A 22577-nucleotide genomic window follows, 5' to 3' on the forward strand; every position below is an offset into this window, starting at 1 on the left:
CGATGGTGATATCGCAGACAGCTTGTGTTTGATCATGCTTAGCGCCGTCGTAGGAGTCTTTCCTACAAGGGGAAACGGGAGTATCCGGAGTAAACCAACGAGGGAGAAAAGGCGCCTTTTTCTACATACGCCGACACCAGAGATCGAAACCACGACTACAAGCCAGAAGTGAACGGGCAGCTAGAGGTCGAAGCGCGGCACTTTAGATCACTAGACCATCCCACCACCAGCGAAAAATAAAATGAAATGGCGTTTTAAGTCCCACTGTTCTGCTCCGACTGGGATAATGAAGACGGGCATAAGCCATACAGTGTGCTATGGGGGACATTTTGCCTGGTCAGCGGCGCAACGGCCTACTTTTATATCTAATTCCAAAAGCCAAGGGATCTTTTACGTGCACGACAATGTGTACACGGGACCTCGGTTTTTCGTTCCATCCTAACAACTAGACAGTTGTCCTGCACCATTGGTAAGGGGGAACCACGCCGGAAAATCCCGATGAACTTTCTCGGTCAACACCAGGGATCGAACTCGCGACCTCCAGGCTTTTCCTTCGTTTCTGGAGTTTTGCATCCACTTCCACCGAGAGTGATATCGTAGACTAGCAAATTGTTTCGTGCTTTTATACCTTAATGTACATAAATGCGCATCACCATGTGTTATGAAACCTTCCTGGTCAGATGAAGATCAATGATAATATTTAGTCGTTGCTCATTAATTAGTTAATTGATAGATAAGTAGCTATTTAGGCCACACCGACTAGATTATCTGTTTTTCGGGAACACCTGGTAAAATTTTGCTTCTTATTTCTCTTGGAAAAGGACATATTTAGAAACAAAAAGTACTTGCTTACACTGTTCTAAAGCAATCCCCGGTTGTACGTGACAAGGAGTAGGGTCGCCTGTCTAACCTCGTGGGTTTTCTCCTGGTCCTCCGGCTTCCTCTCACTGCTAAAGACCCCTACATGCAAGCGAATTGTTGAAATAAATTTAAACCATATGTTTGTCCCAAAATGACGTATGTTTGTGTCGAGTGGACGTTAAACCCCATTTCTCTCTCCCTCTCCGTCTCTCTTTCTCCCCTCTCTCTCTCTTTCCGAACTTTTAAGTTAATCCAGACGCCTGAAGAACTGAAAATTAAATTTGTTTGGCCTTCATGGGTTATTTACGGGACATTTATTGGTGATTAGTGTTTCAATCGAATCCAGACACCCTTTTTTTTATCCATCCTCTAACAGGAAGTATTACATAGTTTAATGGGGGGGAAGTGTGACTTATTGACCACCGTCGTGCATGATTACATCGTCTCGGTAATGGCGTATCATTATGAAGAATTTAATCCGTATAAATACCTAGATCAACCAATAATATTCAGTCGAATGATTCACCCTCACAAATGTAAGTGTTTACAGTTTTACTCTCTGGATTTTCTGTTTTTAATGCTGGGGGATCACGGTAGCTAAGTGGGTAAGACGCTGGCTCGCTAGTCTGGAAGTCGGGTGTTAGATCCCTGTATTGGCCGAGAAAGTTCATCCAGATTTTCCGGCGTGGTTTCCCCTTGTCAGTGATGCAGGATGCAGGACGGAGGTTCTGACAAGGACAGCTGTCTAGTCGTTCTGATGGGACGAAAAACGGAGTTCCCGTGTACATATTTGCGTGCACGTAAAAGATCACTTGACAGTTGGAATTAGATATAACAGTAGGCCGTAGTGCCGCTGTCCGGGCAAAATTTCCCTCATAGCACACTAGGACAGAACAGTAGGACGTTAAACCGCATTTCATTTAATATCATTTAATTTGTCTTAAATGCTTGTTCACAAAAGTATTTATTATTAGTAATTGAACTGGAAAAAGGCATGTCACAATTTTAAGATGTACAATTAATGTTTATTATTGAGCGTCGTTTCGACTTAGCTTCGACTATTTATTAAGCAACTTGATAAAGACTTTAGAAGCCTAGTTGAAGACGCTCAGTAATTGTATTCTATAGAATTGGGAAAATTAGGGAAAAATGATATATTAATATGAGTAAATCCCTAGACCTTCACAAACTGCCCGAGAAAATCTGTCTTGTTATATTTCATATTTCATTATTGCTTGATAAATACTAAAGAAGACTAGTTGAAATTGTATGCCATAGGATTGTGAACTATGTATGTAGATGGAAAAATGAAAACTTTCATATCCTATACAGGGCCGCCGAGAGAATTTTTCTCTGCCAAAGATAGGCCAATTTTGCCCCTCACCGCGACCAACCTACCTCCCACCGGAGTAGGTCATCGGGGTTTGGATCGGCAGAAATACCGACCTCACCGACGTATAGTTTGCATATTTAAGAGCTCCAGGAGTTTCATGGGACTCGGAGCGATGTACCAGCCGCAACCCCCTCCCTCTCCTTGAGCCTGATACCATATCACATGAAAAACTGAAAAGCTACATGTATTTTGTTAGATATTTGATTACCATTGTTATTTACCTTGTGTGGTACATAATTTTGAAATTGTGATATTCTTGTTGTGTAAATTATATATTTTATTTAAATCTATTTCAGAAAAAATGCATCAAATAATTATTAAAGCTGTTTGTCTCTTGTCCGCCTGTCTGACCATAAGGGCACAGGATAGTACCACCGCCATGGCGAATTCGTGGAGTATGCCACCAATGGGTGGCATGGGAGGCATGGGTGGCATGCCTGGCATGGGAGGAATGGCAGGATTTGGGGGTATGCCCGGAATGGGTGGAATGTCCGGATTCGGAGGCATGTCAGGATTTGGAGGTATGCCTGGATTTGGTGGAATGTCAGGCTTTGGAGGTATGCCTGGATTTGGGGGCATGCCTGGATTTGGAGGCATGGGACAAGGAGGCATGGCCGGATTTGGGGGCATGCCTGGATTAGGAGGAATGTCTGGGATGGCGGGTATGACAGGCATGGGCTCAATGCCACCCATGGGTGGAATGCCACCGATGGGAGACTTCGCCTCGATGAGCGGCATGCCAGACATGAGCGGCCTCTCACAAATGGGAATGCCACCCATGGGCATGGGCATGGGCGGTTTCGGAGGATTTGGAGGAATGAGTGGATTTGGAGGCATGAGCGGATTCGGTGGAATGAGTGGATTCGGAGGCATGGGTGGCTTTGGAGGAATGAGTGGATTCGGCGGAATGGGTCCTGGATTCGGCGGCATGGGTGCTGGATTCGGCGGCATGGGTGCTGGATTTGGCGGCATGGGAATGAATCCAATGGCTATGAATCCAATGATGGCCGGTGGAATGGGAATGTGGAATGGCGGAGGTATGGGAACCAGTGCTACAAAGTAAACACGTAAATCCATGTGAAACATCGGAAGTCCATGTTTGAATTTGTTGAATCCATTTCTCATTACAAATATCTTGTTGATTTTGTAAATAAATTAAGTAAATCGTCAATTTGTTCTGAGTAATTGAATTATAATCTTATGTAAATTATTAAATACTTTTCACATGACTTCAAAATATTTGTTTGTAGCTTTCTTCTCATCTTTGTTTAAATGATTTGCCCACATATTTTGTTCTGTAAAGGATACAAATGGGTCAAGGTTCGTAGCGCCATTGTTGTCCTGCAGATAACCGTGACTAAAATGGAGAGTTAACTCCCTTTCTAAACCAATTATGAGAGAGAGAGAGAGAGAGAGAGATATGGGGTTTAACGTCCACTCAACACAAACTAGGTCATTTCGGGACTAACACATAATTCAATTTATTTTATTTCAATGATTCGCTTGCACTTAGGAGTTTTTAGCTGTGGGATTAAACCGGGGGACCCGGAGAAAATCCACGAAGTTGGACAGGCGGTCCTACTCCTTGTCACGTACAACATGGGAATCGAAACCGCACCAGTTGTTCTGTTATGGATACAGATGAGTCAAGGATGGTTTTTGTTCTTAGTGATATCGCAGACAAGTCTTATTTTTCATTTTTATTATCTTAGCGCACGAGCAGTCGTTTTTCCTGTTGGAGAAAACCGGAGTACCCGGAGTAACCCACGTGGTTCAGAAGGCGCCCCCTATCTCCAAGCCACATACGCTCACACCAGGGATCGAAACCACAACCGCAAGCCAGAGGTGACCGGCCAGCTAGAGGTCGAAGCGCGACACTCTAGACCACTAGGCCATCCCAACTCCCCAGTCAAGGTTGGTAGATATAGTTCCTTGAATACACAGGGGGTAGATACTCGAACGGTTAGCACGTGCGCGCTGAATCATAACGCCTGTCATTGACTCAATTGGCGTGGTTTCGATTCCCAGGTTGTACGTGAAAAGGAGTAGGGTCGCCTATCCAACTTCGTGGGTTTTCTCCGGGTCCTCCGGTTTCCTCCCTCTGCTAAAAACCCCTACGCGCAAGCGAATTATTGAAATAAAATTGAACCATGTGTTAGTCCCGAAATAACCTAGTTTGTGTCGAGTGGACGTTAAACCCCTTCTCTCTCTATTGTTCTGTAAAGGATACAAATGAGTCATGTTTGGTAGCGCCTTTCTAAACGTATTATGAGAGAGAGAGAGAGAGAAAGATGGTGGGGGGTAACCCTACGCCTTGTCACGTACAACTGGGGAATCAAAACGACGCCAGATGACTCAATGACCGGCCTTATGATACAGAGCACACGTGATAACCATTCGTCCATCCAACCCCCCAAACCAATTATGGGCATAATGCACTTTTGATTTGTAAGAATTAAAGGCGGATTAATGTAATTTTATTTCTTATTGACGGCTTCAGTGGAAGGTGAGGGGTTGTTAGAGCAACGGACTATCCAGCAATAAATTTTAAAGATTCTTCATAACACAAATATTTCCCGAAATAGATACTTATTATTTACGTATATCCATTTAAGTATTGCATACGAAGGTACATTCATATGGGGGATAAGAACTTACTATTTACGTATATCCATTTAAGTATTGCATACGAATAAGAACAAAGACACATTCACATGGGGGATAAGTCCTACGTGAGATATGAACAAAGTTATACGGGGGAATATCAACAAAGGTACAGTCATATGACGGATATGAACAAAGGCAAGTTCATACGGGGGATATGAACAGATACAGTCATACGGGGGATATGAACAACGACACAGTCAGATGGTAGAAATGAAGATAGATCCAGCCATACGGGAGATACGAAGATAGATACAGTCATATGGGGATAAGAACAAAGGTGAAATAAACTGAAATTGGGTTTAACGGCCTATTGCTCTGCACTGGCGAAGAATGGCACAGCCACACGGGATATATGAACATAGGTACAGTCATACAGGGGATATAAATGAAATGAAATGGGGTTTAACGTCCTACTGTTCTGCTCCTATACTGGGCTAATGAAGACGGGCATACGCCATACAGTATGCTATGAGGGAAAGTTTGTCCGGGCAGCGGCACTATCGCCTACTCTTATATCGAATTCCAATTGCCAAGGGATCTTTTACGTGCATATCAATGTTTACACATGACCTCGATTTTTCGTCTCATCCGAAGGACTAGACAGCTGTCCTTGTCAGGCCCTCCGTCCTGCATCACTGACAAGGGATATAAACAAAGGTACAGTCATAAGGGGATATGAACAATGGTACATAAATACGGCATATGCAAAGCTTGCACTGATGATAATAATGGTATTTTTTTAATAAGAAAGAAACAGATAGCCACCCAAAGCGTGGAAATGCGCCAACACAACAGCTGTGTCTCCAAAGATAGTATAGCTGTAGACATCCGAAAGGAAAACGTCAATGTTGAGCATATTTGATCAGAATAATACTTCAAAAAATCTGATCTCTATCGTGTTCACAAGCTTTGCCGGACACATACTATAATCTTTAGAATAAAAAAAAGCCCTAGAATTAACAGGATTCTTCATCTCCGATGCCAATGCTTCACATCAAATTTGAAAAACAATAGCTTAAGCCTCTCACATTCCGGATAGTTTTCGCCAAATTTAAAGAAAATCTGTTTAAAAATGTTGCCTCGATATTTACTTGGTAATGTTAGGACAGAAAATGAAAATGAAAATAAAAATGAAAATAAAAAAAATAAAAAAAATGAAAATGAAAATGAAAATGAATGTTAGGACAGAAAATGAAAATGAAAATAAAAATGAAATAAAAATGAAAATAAAAAAAAAATAAAAAAATGAAACTGAAAATGAAAATAAAAATGAAAATGAAACGAAAATGAAATTATAATAGGGTTTACGTCCTACTGTTAATTACCGACTTGGCTAATGAAGACGGTCATACGCTATACATTGTGCAATGAGGGCACTACGGCCTACTGATCAAAGTTCTTTTACGTGCAAGGATCGAACACGCGAACTCCTGGCTAGCCTGGAGATCGGGTGTTCGATCCCTGTTTTGGCCGAGAAAGTTCATACAGATTTCCCAGCGTGGTTTCCTCTTGTCAGTGATGCATGACGGAGAGCCAGACAGGTACAGCTGTCTAGTCATTCGGATAATACGAAGAACCAAAGTCCCGTGTATGTATTGGAATTCGATATAAGAGTAGGCCGTAGCGCAGCTGCCCGGGCAAAATGTCCCTCATAGCACACCGTATAGCGTATGCTCGTCTTGATTAGTCCAGTATAGGAGCAGCAAATTTAGGACGTTAAACCCCATTTCATTTCATTTCTTGTTATCTAATTGATAGTAATTGAAATTAACCATAATATAACAGTACTTTGTATGTAATTTATCATTTTACGTAATTTATGCAGGATGTGACGGAGTTAATTGACATATAATTATCATTTGTAAATGATTATTTAAAACCTGATTATATCACCTGGTTCTCCCAGGTACATAAATGGCAGGTGACGAATATTACTGACCATTGCTTAATCTTCATTTTACCCGATCAGGTTAGTGCTTTATTTTGATTTTTGCATTTTCTAGATTTTACTAAAATTCGAAATATTACATGACATAATTTTTGCATGTCCTGACAGTAGTCCGTAGTGCCGCTGCCTGGGCAATATTTCCCTCATAGCACACTGTATGACGTATGGCCGTCTTCATTAGCCCAGTTCGGAGCAGTGCAGTAGGACGCTACACCCCATTTCATTTCATTTTTGTTAACAACAATTATTACTAGTTGCTATTTAACATATATATATATTCATAAAACATACGTCGACTGGCGTGGTTTCGAATCCCCGGTTGTACGTGACAAGGAGTAGGGTCGCCTGTCCAACCTCGTGGGTTTTCTCCGGGTCGTCCGGTTTCCTCCCACTGCTAAAGACCCCTACGCGCAAACGAATTATTGAAATAAAATTAAACCATATGTTAGTCCCGAAATGACCTAGTTTGTGTCGTTAAACCCCATTTCTCTCTCTCTCTCTCATAAAACATACGAAATCGTACAACTACTTGTGGGTTAATTGTCGAAATCGTACAACTGGGTTAATTGTCGAAAGCGAGACATTAACTAATATACTGAAACAACATTAAGCAACTTTAAATACAGCAAGTCACGTGCTTTGCAATGAAATACGTCACGCGAGTCAAAAATTTCAACTAGTATAAATAATGAACGCTTGGCACATTGTCCGTACCATTATTTGAATTAATCAACATAAAAGGATGACGTCACATCTGTATTTTAATAAATGTTAACCGCAAGTTTCTGAAACTCTGTTACAGGTGGGGGGTTGGATGGCCGAATGGTTAGCACGTGCGTGCTGTATCACAAAGCCTGTCATTGAGTCAACTGGCGTGGTTTCGAATCCCCGGTTATTCGTGACAAGGAGTAGGGTCGCCTGTCCAACCTCGTGGGTTTTCTCCGGGTCCTCCGGTTTCCTCTCACTGCTAAAAAACCCTACGCGCAAGCGAATTATTGAAATAAAATTAAACCGTATGGTAGTCCCGAAATGACCTAGTTTGTGTCGAGTGGACGTTAAAACCCCATTTCTCTCCTTCTCTGTTACAGGTGTCTGAATACTACTACCACCAAGATGAGAATCGCTGTGGTTGCTATTGCCTTGTGTGCTTTGGTCTTCTCTGCTTCCGTGGACTGCCAACTGTGGAATATGCCAATGATATTCAACCACTTCATGACGCCCCTCTTCATGGGTCCTGGGATGTTTCCGCTATTTAACGGAGCTTTTAATTCTAGACTTTTGGTGAACAACATATTCCACCGTAATCTCAATCTATTTGGACAAAACAACATGGGTACACAGGAAACTCCGGTTGACGATGATTTATTCTCAGATAGAATTCGAAGTTAAGAGTAAGTTCAATTTCATTTCTTAAAAATATTAAAATTGAATTTACAGAGCATTTGCATTTGGTGATTGAGACTGCAATTACATAAAAATAACACCAAAAAAACAAGCTAGTATATTTCCGTGGAGTTTGCTAATTACAACTGTGCTATTAAAGAACAATATTGGTGTCAGTCATTATCATATATGTGATAGAACTGGTTCAACACGTTCCAAATATAATTTTAACACAGAGATCATTGCTACAAAAAATGCGAAATAAAGGTTTCAACAATCGGAAGTGACGAACGCAAAAGGAAAACACGAGTTATCCCTCTGTATAACTGACTTAAGTGACGAGTGATAACAGATAGATGGGCGAATTTCTGCTCACTAATAATTCCTTCGAAGTCCAAAAGTGATAATGACTGACACCTACATTGTCCTTTAAACAATGTCCTTTTCTTGGGATCGTCCGAAAAGTTTTATACTAATAATGATCGAGAGAGAGGAAGAGAAATGGGGTTTAACTAGGTCATTTCGGGACTAACATATGATTTAATTTTTTTTTATTTCAATAATTCGCTTGCGCGTAGGGGTATTTAGCCATCCAACCCCGCGGGGGTGGGGAGGGCTCGATGTCTAAGTAAGTAAGACGGTGGCTCACTAACTAGGAGTCTCAGGTTCGCTTCTGGTGTGTTGGCCAACAAAGTGCCTCGGTATTTTTTTTTTGCGGGGCTGGGTGTGTGTGTGTGTTGGGGGGGGGGGGGGGCTTCTCTCAGTGACTAAAACGATGGCTCACTAACTAGAGGGTCTCGGGTTCGCTTCTGGTGTTGGTCGAGAGAATTCCTCGGTCTTCTCCGGCGTGGTTCCCCCATTGTCAGTGGTGCAGGACAGGGGGACCCGTGAACGCGAGTGTCTAGTCCTTCGGATGTTACGAAAATAAAACCCAAGGCCCTGTGCCCTGTACATACATGTACTTATTGAAAACAGCTACTAATTTATTTGGGTGACGCCCCGAAGCGTATTCTCTGGTCCAGTTTATAAAGATTAGGGCGATGTTTCCAAGGGTATTAACGCCACGTTATTAGCTTGAGAATATTGAACAGGGTTGGATGGCCAAATGGTTAGCGCGTTGTATCATAAGGTCTGTATTTGAGTCAACTGGTGTGGTTTCGATTCCACTGTTGTAAGCGACAAGGGGTAGGGTCGACTGTCCAACCTTCTTGGTTTTCTCGGGGTCCTCCGGTTTCGTCTAACTGCTAAAGACCCCTACGCGTAAGCGAATTATTGAAATTTAATTGAACCATATGTAGGTCTCGAAATGACCTAGTTTGTGTCGAGTGGACGTTACCCCCCCTCCCCCCCCCCCCTCTCTCTCTCTCTCTTGAGAACATTGAGAGAATACTCTTCAAAACGTTGCCCAATTATTTAATACATTAGTTACCGTTTTTGTATGTGTTATAGTTTATTACTCTATCCAGTTACTAAATGTCTCTAAAAGATCATATATAATTATGCTATATCGACATTCTATTGATAGAATTAAATTCATCAGTAAAAATAGCATTATAAAGTATACCAGCTGGTCTGGGGTAAAGGGTAAATCTTCATCACGGCTCCTACCGACGTTAGTAACAATAATTTGACATCAAGGGGCGATTAAATTCAATTGTCGTATACGTAACTCAAGTAAAATTCAGTGACGTGTGATGTGTATTGCGCAGGCGCATATTTATCAATGAAATGATAATTATTACAATAATTAACCTAAATTATAATTAGGATCATTTTATGATTTTGACACCTTCCTTTATAATAATTGTTGCTTCTATCTTATTATTATTTTTTTTCAGATTACCGACGAGAGAAACACCATTCATTATAGAGGACATCATCTTTTATTGTATTTAATTATTTATTTCTATACACAGGATTCCTGATTCACCATTTTTCGATTCCCTGGATGTACGTGACATGGAGTAGGGTCGCCTGTCTAACCTCGTGGGTTTTCTCCGGGTCCTCCGGTTTTATCCCACTGCTAACGTCCCCGACGCGCAAGTGAATTATTGAAATAAAATTGAACCATAAGTAAGTCTCGAAATGACCTAGTTTGTGTCGAGTGGACGTGAAACCTAATCTCTCTCTCTCTCTCTCTCTCTCTCTCTCTCTCTCTCTCTCTGTATTCAAAGTGCGGCTTTTTGTAGAATTAGAAGAAATGTCATTATTCTTTGAAGATTCGAGACGGCCTTGAACCTCGGCCTCACTAATTATTATTAGTTGAAATGGCTATCAAATTATCGGAATGAAGTTACGGGTCCGAGACATTCTTATATCGACAGGAACAGACATTTAGGATATAAACCCATATTTCAAGTTTTGTAGAAATGGGATAAACATGTTATTCGATTTTGATGAAACTTGAAATATAGGCTCGTCTCTCTCTGTCTCGCTGTCTCTGTCTCTCTCTTATTTATTTACAAGACACATCCATAATCAACTCTCTAGACCATCGGATGACTTGGATATTAATTGGATTAGACCATCCGTGTTTTTTTTAATCGATTACCAATAAATTGAGACAATCGAGAATACCCTATTCTTGTCAAAACTTCGAACATTCATAACTTTCCCCAGAATAAAGTAATTTAACTGATATTTTATTCATGGTTCATTATCTCTCTCTCACCCCCACCCCCCTCTCTCTCTCTCTGTGGCTTCCAATTATTAATAGGTTAACGTTAAACTTCGTGTAATACTCCTGCCGTTTGGAAGCCCCCCCCTCTCTCTCTCTCTCTCTCTCTCTCTCTGTGGCTTCCAATTATTAATAGGTTAACGTTAAACTTCGTGTAATACTCCTGCCGTTTGGAAGCCCCCCCCCCCTCTCTCTCTCTCTCTCTCTCCCTCTCTGTGGCTTCCAATTATTAATAGGTTAACGTTAAACTTCGTGTAATACTCCTGCCGTTTGGAAGCCCCCCCCCCTCTCTCTCTCTCTCTCTCTCTGTGGCTTCCAATTATTAATAGGTTAACGTTAAACTTCGTGTAATACTCCTGCCGTTTGGAAGCCACCCTCTCTCTCTCTCTCTCTCTCTCTCTCTCTCTCTCTGTGGCTTCCAATTATTAATAGGTTAACGTTAAACTTCGTGTAATACTCCTGCCGTTTGGAAGCCACCCTCTCTCTCTCTCTCTCTCTCTCTCTCTGTGGCTTCCAATTATTAATAGGTTAACGTTAAACTTCGTGTAATACTCCTGCCGTTTGGAAGCCCCCCCCCTCTCTCTCTCTCTCTCTCTCTGTGGCTTCCAATTATTAATAGGTTAACGTTAAACTTCGTGTAATACTCCTGCCGTTTGGAAGCCCCCCCCCCCTCTCTCTCTCTCTCTCTCTCTCTGTGGCTTCCAATTATTAATAGGTTAACGTTAAACTTCGTGTAATACTCCTGCCGTTTGGAAGCCACCCCCCTCTCTCTCTCTCTCTCTCTCTCTCTCTCTGTGGCTTCCAATTATTAATAGGTTAACGTTAAACTTCGTGTAATACTCCTGCCGTTTGGAAGCCCCCCCCCTCTCTCTCTCCCTCTCTCTCTCTCTCTCTCTCTCTCTCTGTGGCTTCCAATTATTAATAGGTTAACGTTAAACTTCAAACATTCACCCAGAATAAAATAATTTGACTGAAATTTTATTCATTGTTTATTATAATTTTTTTTAAATCTTACATAATGCATTTTTAAGTACTGTAGATATTTTAGAAAAATTGAGGCCGACGAAAAAATCAAAAAAAAAAAAAAAAATGCTAAAAATATTAATGTAAAAAGAATAAGCAGCTTGTGATAAACTATGTTATAATTTTTATGGTACATTGTTTTCTTAATAACTTATATTATGTTTTAAAAATAAACAAATAGTTCAAACCCCGACACTTAGTTTCTTGTGAACCCCGACCCCCTCATCAACAACTACATTGTAATAAAATAGGGTTTAACGTCCTACGTTTCTGGGGGGGGGGGGTGGATGGCCAAATGGTTAGCACGTGCGTGCTGTTTCATACGGCCTGTCATTGAATCAACTAGGTGGTTTCGAATCCCCTGTTGTACGTGACAAGGAGTTGGATCGCCTGTCCAACCTCGTGGGTTTTCTCCGGGTCCTCCGGTTTCCTCCCACTGCTAGGGACCTCTACGCGAATTTTTGAAATAAAATTAAACCATATGTTAGTCCCGAAATGACCTAGTTTGTGTCGAGTGGACGTTAAACCCCATTTCTCTCTCTCTATCTCCTACGTTTCTGCACTAGGCTAATGAAGACGGGTATACGCCATATGTGATTTGTGCCCCGCCCCAAACCCCCTTATAACGACCCAACTTGTGAGTTACTCTGGATATTCTTCTATTGCGTTTTAATGCGCAGTTTTGTTTATTGGCTGTGCCTGTTTATTTTTGGCGTGCCCTTGGTACTCTAAAGAAACCGAAGGGCGCCGTAGGCTTGTGGTCGGTTGCCTACAGAAAATGTATGAATAGTAAACACTAGTTCCAGGTAGAGTAAATTCCGAGCATACGTCAGGTTATAAAATGGGAGGGTGCCTATTAGCACGCACAATTGATGAAGGTTTTCAGATTTAGAATTTTAGGATAAAGTGACTTGTTCGATTTTTGTGAGTGAAGCCTTTATCATTACAGGCCCTATAGTGTATAGCGCAGTGGGGCTTTACCAGGGGCTAAGTGAGAGAGACGCAATGCTTTGCGTCCTGGTATTGATTTTTTGCGCCCCTTTGAGTTTCTGTGCACCCTCGCCCATGACAAACAATCACGCCGTTTCAATGTGGTTATCAACATTATAATCACAATCGTAATGCTCAACCAGTGTTGTTGGGGGTGGTGGTGGGGGGGGGGAGGCGGAAGGGATGTCGTTCCTCATGCAACATCATGGGTCACCACGCTCCTGGGCTTTACGACTGGCCCCCTGATGCATTCACTTCAATTCTTGTACTTTGTCTTGTCCGCAGGTTTATCTTCTGAGATTTGTTTTGGGTGTAGTGCAATTCTCCCTCAGTTACTATGGTGATAGTTATAATTCACCCGAGACTACTTTTGGGAATGAAGTCACGGTGGTAAAGTGGGTAAGACGCTGGCTCGCTAGTCTGGAGGTCGCAGGTTTGATCCCGGTGTTGGAGGAGAAAGTTTCCCCTTGTCTGTGGTGCAAGGCGGAGGGCCTGACAAGGACAGATGTCTAGTCGTTCGGATCGGACGAAAAACCGAGGTCCCTTGTATACATTGGCGTGCACGTAAAAGATCTCTTGACAGTTGGAATTCGATATAAGAGTAGGCTGTAGTGCCGCTGTCCGGGCAAAATTTCCCTCATAGCACACTGTATGGCGTATGCCCGTGTTCATTAGCCCAATAGGAGCAGAACAGTAGGACGTTAAACCCCATTTCATTTACTTTTGGGATCTGTTCAATAAAAGAACTTCAAGTTTCGGAAGTTATCTCTAGAGTGTACTCAAATTTATTATTTAATTATGAAAACAAATCGAAAATATTAAAGGGAGATAACCTCTCGGGTTGAATTCAATCGGATCAAAAAGACCAATCAAAAGATTTTACCCAACACTTATATGTGGCACTGGTTTGTTTATTTCTTCTTCAGGGTATTGCCTTCCAACCTCGTGGGTTTTCTCCGGATCCTCTTGTGTCCCCCTATACACGCACAAGCGAATTATTGAAATAAAATTGAACCATATATGTTAGTCCCGAAATGACCTGATTTTTGTCGAGTGGACGTTAAACCCCATTCCCTCTCTCTCTCTCTCTCTCTCTCTCTCTTCAGGGTATGTTGATTTAATAGTATTGTAATATGTCTCGGATTCAAAGTCCCTCGGGAGCCACAGTGACTAAGTCAGTAAGACGTTGGCTTGCTAGCCTGGAGGTCGCGGGTTCGCTCCCAGTGTTGACCGAGAAAAAGTTCACGTAGAAGCTGTCTAGTTGTTCGGATGGGACGAAAAACAGAGGTCCCGTATACACAATGGCGTGCACGTAAACATCCCCTGGCAGTTGGAGTGCGATATACGAGAAGGCCGTAGTGCCGCTGTCCGGGCAAAATTTCCCTCATAGCACACTGTATGGCGTATGTCCGTCTTCATTAGCCCAATCGGAGTAGACTGTAGGACGTTAAACCCCATTTAATTTCATTCCTTTTCAAAGACCCTCAAATGCTAGTGTAGCGATTACCGTGGATGACGATAACCTCACACGAACGCTTGACACATGTGTGGAAGCTAACACAATCATACGATGTTCGTAATTTAATTTTAATCAATATTCACTATTTGATCTAATTCAATTATGCGTTAACCCTTTATGGTGGACGGATAACAGTACCTATTCATGCGTGTAAAATAGCTATATGTCAGCGTTATCTATAGTTAATACTATCTTTACTGTAATCTATAGGTATGCGTGTACCATAGGTAATTTGACATACCTTTGAATACAAGGTAACGTGACATACCTTTGAATACAGGGTAAACATAAAAGATAATTCAGACTAGGCTAGACTTGTCTAAAAAGATTGAACGACACTGTACACAGTTATAGGCCCATAGAGACCAGGTTATTAATAGTTCAAGTTAAAGTGGTGGTTTTGCATATTGTATTAATTAAGGAAAGGGGTATTTCAACCGGATAAAAACCTTGGGCTGGTTGCTCGAAGCTCCGTTCAATTTTAACGACTCGTTAACATGGAGTTAACGGATCGTTACCTTTAACAGAGAGAAACTCTGTTGCGGGAAGCCTCATTAACTTTAACGTGTCGTTAACCTGTCGTTATATTTAACAGGTGTTATCTGTTTAACGATGGCATTAGTTTAACTTAGTTTTGAGCAACCGGTCCCCGATCAATATCTCCGACCCCCCACTCTCTAGGGTACATATCCACACATTTCACCTTTATCCATATAACCTGTCTAGAATGTATCCAGTGATTTGAACACATCACAATCTTTACACATATAACCTGTCTAGAATGTATCCAGTGACGTGAACACATTACAATCTTACTTATAACACGTCTAGAATGTATCCAGTGATTTGAACACATCACAATCTTTATACATTTAACACGTCTAGAATGTATCCAGTGACGTGAACACACCACAATCTTACTTATAACGTATTACGTATAACAACATGCATAATTCGATGATTATTTGTCAGCGACTAAGTAAATCCAATCGAAAACACATAGTTATTGTTTGACTGAACAATATCATACTTAATCCTTTCATTTATGATTTCCTCTCCGTGGTTCGTAAACAATCAACATCATGCTAATAATTCCTCTCTTTTTGAGTCAACTGGCGTTGTTTCGATTCACCGGTTGTACAATACAAGGAGTAGGGTCGCCTGTAAAACCTCGTGGGTTTTCTCCGGGTCCTCAGGTTTCCTCCCACTGTTAAAGACCCCTACACGCAAGCGAATTATTGAAATCAAATGTTAGTCCCGAAATGACCTAATTTGTGTCGAGTGGACGTTAAACCACATTTCCCCTCTCTCTCTCTCTTTATTCATTTGTCTATCAGTAGATTCGTTGCAAATCACCTGACTCGATATCAAATTGTCCCCCAAGAGAAGCTAACAAATCACTGTTTCATGACTTCGTAAAATGTCCTTTAACCTTCCTATCTACAAGAAGTTTTTCGGAGCCCATGAAAACGACATCATTGCTTCTTTCTGTCATAGGTGAAGAAGGAACATTATATTTCGTCGCTTCTAACTGAGGATTTTTTCTTGTGTGTTCTGGCGTTCCAGTTTCAGGAAGTGGACTTTTCCTTGGATGTCCAGGCGTTCGCGTTTCAGGAAGCTGACTATGTCTTTGGGAGTCTGGCGTTTGTGGTCCGGGAATAGGGCTCTTTGGTTTACGTTCCACAGTTTCCGTTTCTGAAATGAGATATTTTCGTCTACTTTCCGGCGTTCGTGCTTCTGGATATTGACTTTTTCTTGTACGTTCCGGTGTTAGTGGCTCTCGTCGTAAACTCTTCTTTCTATATTCCGGTGTTCCCGTTACAGGAAGGGGACTCTTTCGTCGGGATTCCCGAGTTCCTGTTGCAGAATTGGGATATTTTCTCGGGGTTTCAGGAGTTCGTGTTCCAGAATTCTGGCTTATTCTGCTACGTTCCGGCGCTCTTGACTCTCGTTGTGAGCTATTTTTTCGAATTGCCGGCGTTGACATTTCTGGTAGCGGGCTCTTTCTCCTATACTCTGGCGTTCGAGTTTGTGGAAGAGGACTTCGCCGTCGCGATTCCTGAGTTCGGACGTCCGGGAGTGGATTTTTTCTCCGAAATTCCGGTGTACGACTTTGTGGGCGAGGGCTTTTCCTCTGGTATTCTGGCGTGACAGCTCTATTGAAAATGTCCGTAGGGGTAGCTTTGGGAGTATCTCGTGTAACACTCCTGCCGTTTGGAAGCCCCTTATGAGAATCTTCAAGTTGGCCATTTTGTTCACTATGGCGAGGGATTTGAGAGTCATCATCATCATCACCATCATCATCAACATCCCCACCAATCGTTTCAGAAAGTAGCGATCTGATAAATTTACACTTAGGGGATCGTATATGATGTTCACAAAGGGGCACAAAACATTCGTCCCAATCCTTGAAGATTTTTTCACATTCGAAACACTTAACCGCATCACCGGGTCCGACATAATAAAATCCTGAATTTGACAACGCTTCCTTGCTTTGGTTAAAGTGATGTTCGTATGATATGAAAGATGAAAGTCTGCTTGTAATATCTGCATAAAAGGATGTATAACTAAAGACGTTATCACTAGGTGAATAACTTGACACCACCCCTTTAAACTGTTGAACAAACCTACAATATCTGTTGACTTTGTAATGCTCTATGTAAGGATGCTGTTTCCTAGCCCAATGCTTGATGGTCTGTTTACACTCACAGCACTGCACTTCATCATTTCTTAAAGTATAATAAAATCCACATCGCACTAATGATAAAGCTGAGGGCCGGCTTAACGGCCACGTTGAGAAGGTTTTCAGTCTGTCGGCCCCCGACATTTCTGTGTCAACGATATGCATGTAGATCAATAAGCGTAGATTGGGTCTATATCAATTATGTAAATGTTGTATCTATATACCAATAACTGCAAACAGTTGTTAAGTCACTCATCACAGATTAGATATAATATCAATAATATTACTTTCAATACCAAAAACTGAACACAAGGTAAAGTTGGTCTCACACAAAGGACCCTGCATAATATAGCCATATTGCCATTATTATCTATATGAGGTATAGATTGATCGTGTATACCCAGGGCGTCAATTGTTAAGCGATATAATAACTACAAGAGATATTCACTGGGTCTGGGTTATTGCAAATCTTGAAATGTTTTATGTTGAATTGTCAATATACCAAAGCAAACTGTAAGTGTTCAATTGTCAGTATACAAAACAAATGAAATGAAATGGGGTTTTATGTCATACTGTTCTGCTCCGACTAGGCTAATGAAGACGGGCATACAGTGCTATGGGGGAAATTTTGTCCGGGCAATGGCACTATGTCTTAATCCTATATCGAATTTCAACTGCCAAAGGATCTTTTACGTGCACGCCAATGTATACACGGGATCTCGGTTTTTCATACCATCTGAACGACTAGACAGCTGTCCATGCCAGGCCCTCCGTCCAGCACCACTGACATGGGGAAACCACGTCAGAAAATCTTGAACTTTCTCGGTCAATGCAGGGATGGAACACACAACCACCAGGCTAGCGAGCCAGCGTCTTACCCACTTAGCCACCGTGGCTTCCTAGCGAGCTAATGTCTTACCTACTTAGCCACCGTGGATTCCCAGCGAGCCGGCGTCTTACCCACTGAGCCACCGTGACTCCCAAAACGGAAATGAAAGTGAGATGTAATAAAGTTTATCGTCCTACTGAGCTAGTGAAGACGGGCTTACACCATGCAGTGTGCTATGAGGGAAATTACTGCCCGGTCTACTCCTATTACGTGCACGACATGTGTACATAGCACCTGTTGTTTTTCGATTCACCGTCCTGCACCATTGACGTGGAGGGGTGGAGGGCACGGCGGAAAAGTCCGATCATTTTTCTTGGCCATGTTCGATCACGGGACCTCCCCTGCAGGTTAACGAGCAAGTTTCCATTCCTCATTTGTACGTGGCAAGGAGTGCGGTCACCTGTCCAACCTCGTGGGTTTTCTCCGGGTCCCTCGATTTCCTCCCACTGCTAAAAATCCATACGCGTAAGCGAATTATTGAAATAAAAATGAACCATATGTTAGTCCAGAAATGACCTGGTTTGTGTCGAGTGGACTTCTATATAATTGTGTCATGTATTATTTCGAATTTAAGTAAAATCTAGAAAATGCAAAAATCCCCCCTCCCTCTCCATCTCTCTCTCTCTCTCTCAGGCGACAATTGTTTCATGTCTGAGAAAATACGTCGCCTGGCGTGACATGAATAACACGATGAAACCAGGTTGGAAAAATCCCCTGAAGTTTTTCTGAACACCGAGGACCTACTTGGTAGTGTGCCAATCTCACTAGTATAAATATCACACGAAGCTCAGAGTATTTACATAACACAATATATAATTTAAAAGCCATTGATAAAAATGTATTAGAATACAAACATTAAATCAGATCCACATATAGAATTAATCATAACTTAGATAAAATGTGAACTGTATTAAACTGTCTAACCAATACAGGTGAGGCATCGTGGCTCAGTGAGTAAGACTTTGGCTCGGTAACAAGGGGTTCCGTGTTCGATCCTGTCGTGGTTCCCGCTTGTCAGTGGTGCAGGTCGAGGGCCTGATAAGGGACAACATATAGTAGTTCGGATGGACGAAAAACCTAGGCCCCCATTACACGTTTGCGTGCACGTTGAAGAACCCTTGCCAGTTAGGATTCGAAGAGTAGTCCGTAGTGCCGCTGTCTTGGAAAATGTCCTTTATAGCACACTGCAGGTTGTATATCTGTCTTTATTAGTCCCGTCCACGCAGAACAGTAGGACATTAAACCACATTTCATTTCTAACCATTTACGATAATCGTCTCCGATAATATACTATTTGCGTCGATAAACAAAAGGTGTTTTAAAATAAATTACCTTAGCCGAACATCTAACTTAGTTCCTTTATCTTATCTCAGTTTTGTGTCATGTGACAAAACATGTAATTCATTTTCTTCACATATCTTCGGCAGAGAGAGAGAGAGAGAGAGAGAGAGAGGGGGGGGGTGTTTAAAGTCCACTCGACACAAACTAGGTCATTTCGGGAATAACATATATGGTTCAATTTTATTTCATTAATTCTTTAACAGTAGAAGGAAACTTGCAATTGAGGACCTTACGATCTAAAGCACATCGGTTAAACCGTTTGTCTCCCTCTTTCTTCAAAATGAATTGGGGTTTAGCGTCCTACTGTTCTCCTCCGAATGGCATACGCCAAACAGTGTGCGATGAGCGAAATTGTGCCCGGACAGCGGCGCTTAGGCCTAGTATTATATCGAATTTGAACTGCCAAGGGTTCTTTCATATACGTACACGCCAATGTGTCTTTTGTCCCTATACGTTTTTATCTTTGCCAGGCCCACCGTAATGCACCACAGACAAGGGAGAGCCACGCCGGAAATCCCGTCGTACTTTCACGGCAACACCGGGATCGAACAAGTGACCCCTTGGTTAGCTGGCCGATGTCTTACTCACTTAGCTACCGCCGCTACCCGTATTTGTTAATAAGAAATTACCATTTAAATACGGATGTGACGTCACTTTTTAATGCTGACATACTGTTATATAATGATTTATATCAATATATTAAACATACATTATGCAAGAGCTAAATCTACCTATTGAACATCTTTAGGTCATTGATGGTATACAAAATATTAATGTTATATGTTATATGATGATAAGAACTCCCATCTCTTTTTCTAAATATTACATAAATACCTTTGTTTTAAGTGATAAACTTTGTCCATCAACATTATCAAGAGCCCTTATCATCGGCAAATCGAGATACCCGACTTATAAATATCCGATAGCGTTAGTCTTTACCCCCAAATAGCCCGACATTAAAAACATTTCTTCATCCATTCTATGAGGCCGTTCGTTTAAAACCAGAGCTTTGGACTTTTCAGATTGTCGGGTTAATATTTAGCATCCAGTCTGTTTCAAAGTTCAAGAGTGTCAGAAATCGGGACCCCCCCCCCCCGCTCCCGGGTGTTAAAATTTCTTGCTACGCCACAGACACAATCTGGAATAATATGTAAATCAAATAAATTTCGACCCGAGTACTTCCCGATAAGTTATACTTCTTACAAATTCGCAGGATACGCTCACATTGTTTGTAAGAGATGGATTGAGAACAACAAGCGATTTTTCGTACAATCACGGGCCATAATTCAGGAAGTTACGATTCGATAAGCACGTTTCGATAAGCGCGAATATCGAGAGGAACCAAGATCTTTGGGTTATAAACATGTATTTCAAGTTTCAACAAATCGGATCAAAATTATGACCTCTAGAGGGTCCACAACCTTGATATACCATATTTTTATACCAATCGCGTACGATGGGTGGCCATTTTGTCTAAACGTTTTGATCTAATTTTCACGAAATTCGAACTCAACCATCATTACAGTATAATGGTGATATATTCAAACGTTTCTTTTAAATCGGATAATAATTGTGACCTCCAGCAGGACCACAAGCTAAAAACGCGATTTTTCGTACAATCAGGGGCCATAATTCATGAAGTTACAATCCGATATGCGAAAATTCCGAAAGGAACCAAGATCTTTGGGTTAGAAACTTTCATTTCAAGTTGCATCGAAATCAGATGAAAATTGTGACCTCTAGATATCCCACAAGCTAAAACTCGATTTTTCGACAATCAGGGGCCATAATCTATTAAGTTATGGTCCGGTGTATGCCAATATCGAAAGGAACCGAGATCTTTGGGAGATAGACCTATAAGTTAAGTTTCGTCAAAATCGAGTGTCCACAAACAAATTGTGGACGAAATGAAATGAAATGGGGTTTAACGTCCTACTGTTCTGCTCCTAACCTGGGCTAATGAAGACGGAAACTGTGGACGAACGGACGGACGGACTAGGGCGACGACAATATACGCCCACATGAAAATGTGGGCGTATAAAAACGAAACCTAACATAGGAAATATTTACATTATATGATGTCAGCTATACGTAATTATACCCCGATTTATAACTCAATAACACATTCTACAGTAGATATCACTTTCATAATCTAGTGAGCAATATCTATTCACAGGAAATATTTACATTATATGATGCCAGCTATACTTATAACCTGATATACCGTTACGACCTAATGTGTGGTTTAAGGGTCAAGTGCTAGTTATTAAGTCATATGTTGATATTGAACGAGACCAGTACGCAGCTTAAAATATAGGCACTAACCGGCACGTGAAATTCACGAAAGTCTAATGTTTCATACATTGATATTGCACGAGACCATTACGCAATTTAAAATGTTTCATCAATTATAAATAATGTACCTTGCCAATATCAAGGGTGACGTAACATCTGTATTTTAATATCGAACACTAAATTTCATATTAACATTATGGACCATTTATTTTTCTTTGAAATTTTGTAATTAAATTGAGAGTAACGTGTATAGAGCATTGATAGCGTTCACGCTCTAAATAATAACTACACTGGTATGCAATAATGAACAACTTCTCCACTGTATTATTCAAAAAGGTTACAAAATTGTATTGACAATTTTAATATAAACCAAGATACATGTAGTGACAACTCTAGAAATCTAATATTTATAGCGTTCACGCTCTAATTAATCTAATTAATAATTATATCCGTATGTAATAGTGAGCAACATTTCCACTATTTTTTAAGATGTAACAAAATTGTATCTAACAATTTTAATATACATGCAAGATACACTGAGTCAAAAATCTAGAAATAAATAAATACTTGAAAATAATTAAAGTAACGGTTGGTGATTTCTTAATTAAATGTTAAATAATCAACCATTACGTATTAACGTGGATTAACCAATGAGAAATTAGATATTTTAACGAAATATGCAAATGGGTCAGCTTTCGTTAATGGAGATGATTTTTAACACGTTCGTGAATAATACATCTACATGAATAATCTACACGAATAATACATTTCATTTCAGGTGGACAATCACATGGATGCATGCGGGTGTGTTTCCAGACTGATTTATATTGTCAGGAGTTAATGTACACATCTTGTCAAACCATCAAAATATCTTCGATCACAAGAGATACCTCAGGGGAGTTGCGAGC

The 22577-nt window shown here is 41.1% G+C and overlaps 2 protein-coding genes across 2 annotated transcripts in view; both read right to left on the reverse strand.

The window, feature by feature from the left end:
* Positions 1-22577, reverse strand: part of LOC126815887 (baculoviral IAP repeat-containing protein 7-B) — a 57339-nt gene that overhangs the window by 20512 nt on the left and 14250 nt on the right. The gene's annotated exons all lie outside the window — the stretch shown is intronic.
* LOC126815912 (neurofilament heavy polypeptide-like) lies at positions 11978-18002 on the reverse strand. Its single transcript, XM_050542012.2, has one exon. The coding sequence runs from the start codon at positions 17307-17309 to the stop codon at positions 15867-15869; it is 1443 nt and encodes a 480-aa protein (XP_050397969.1). The 5' UTR covers positions 17310-18002; the 3' UTR covers positions 11978-15866.

Source organism: Patella vulgata, chromosome 3 (assembly GCF_932274485.2).
Source record: "Patella vulgata chromosome 3, xgPatVulg1.2, whole genome shotgun sequence".
Taxonomy (NCBI): domain Eukaryota; kingdom Metazoa; phylum Mollusca; class Gastropoda; family Patellidae; genus Patella; species Patella vulgata.

Coding starts and splice junctions, on each gene's coding strand:
- LOC126815912 (XM_050542012.2), bottom strand. CDS start 17,309: ATGCATATCGTTGACACAGAAATGTCGGGGGCCGACAGACTGAAAACC.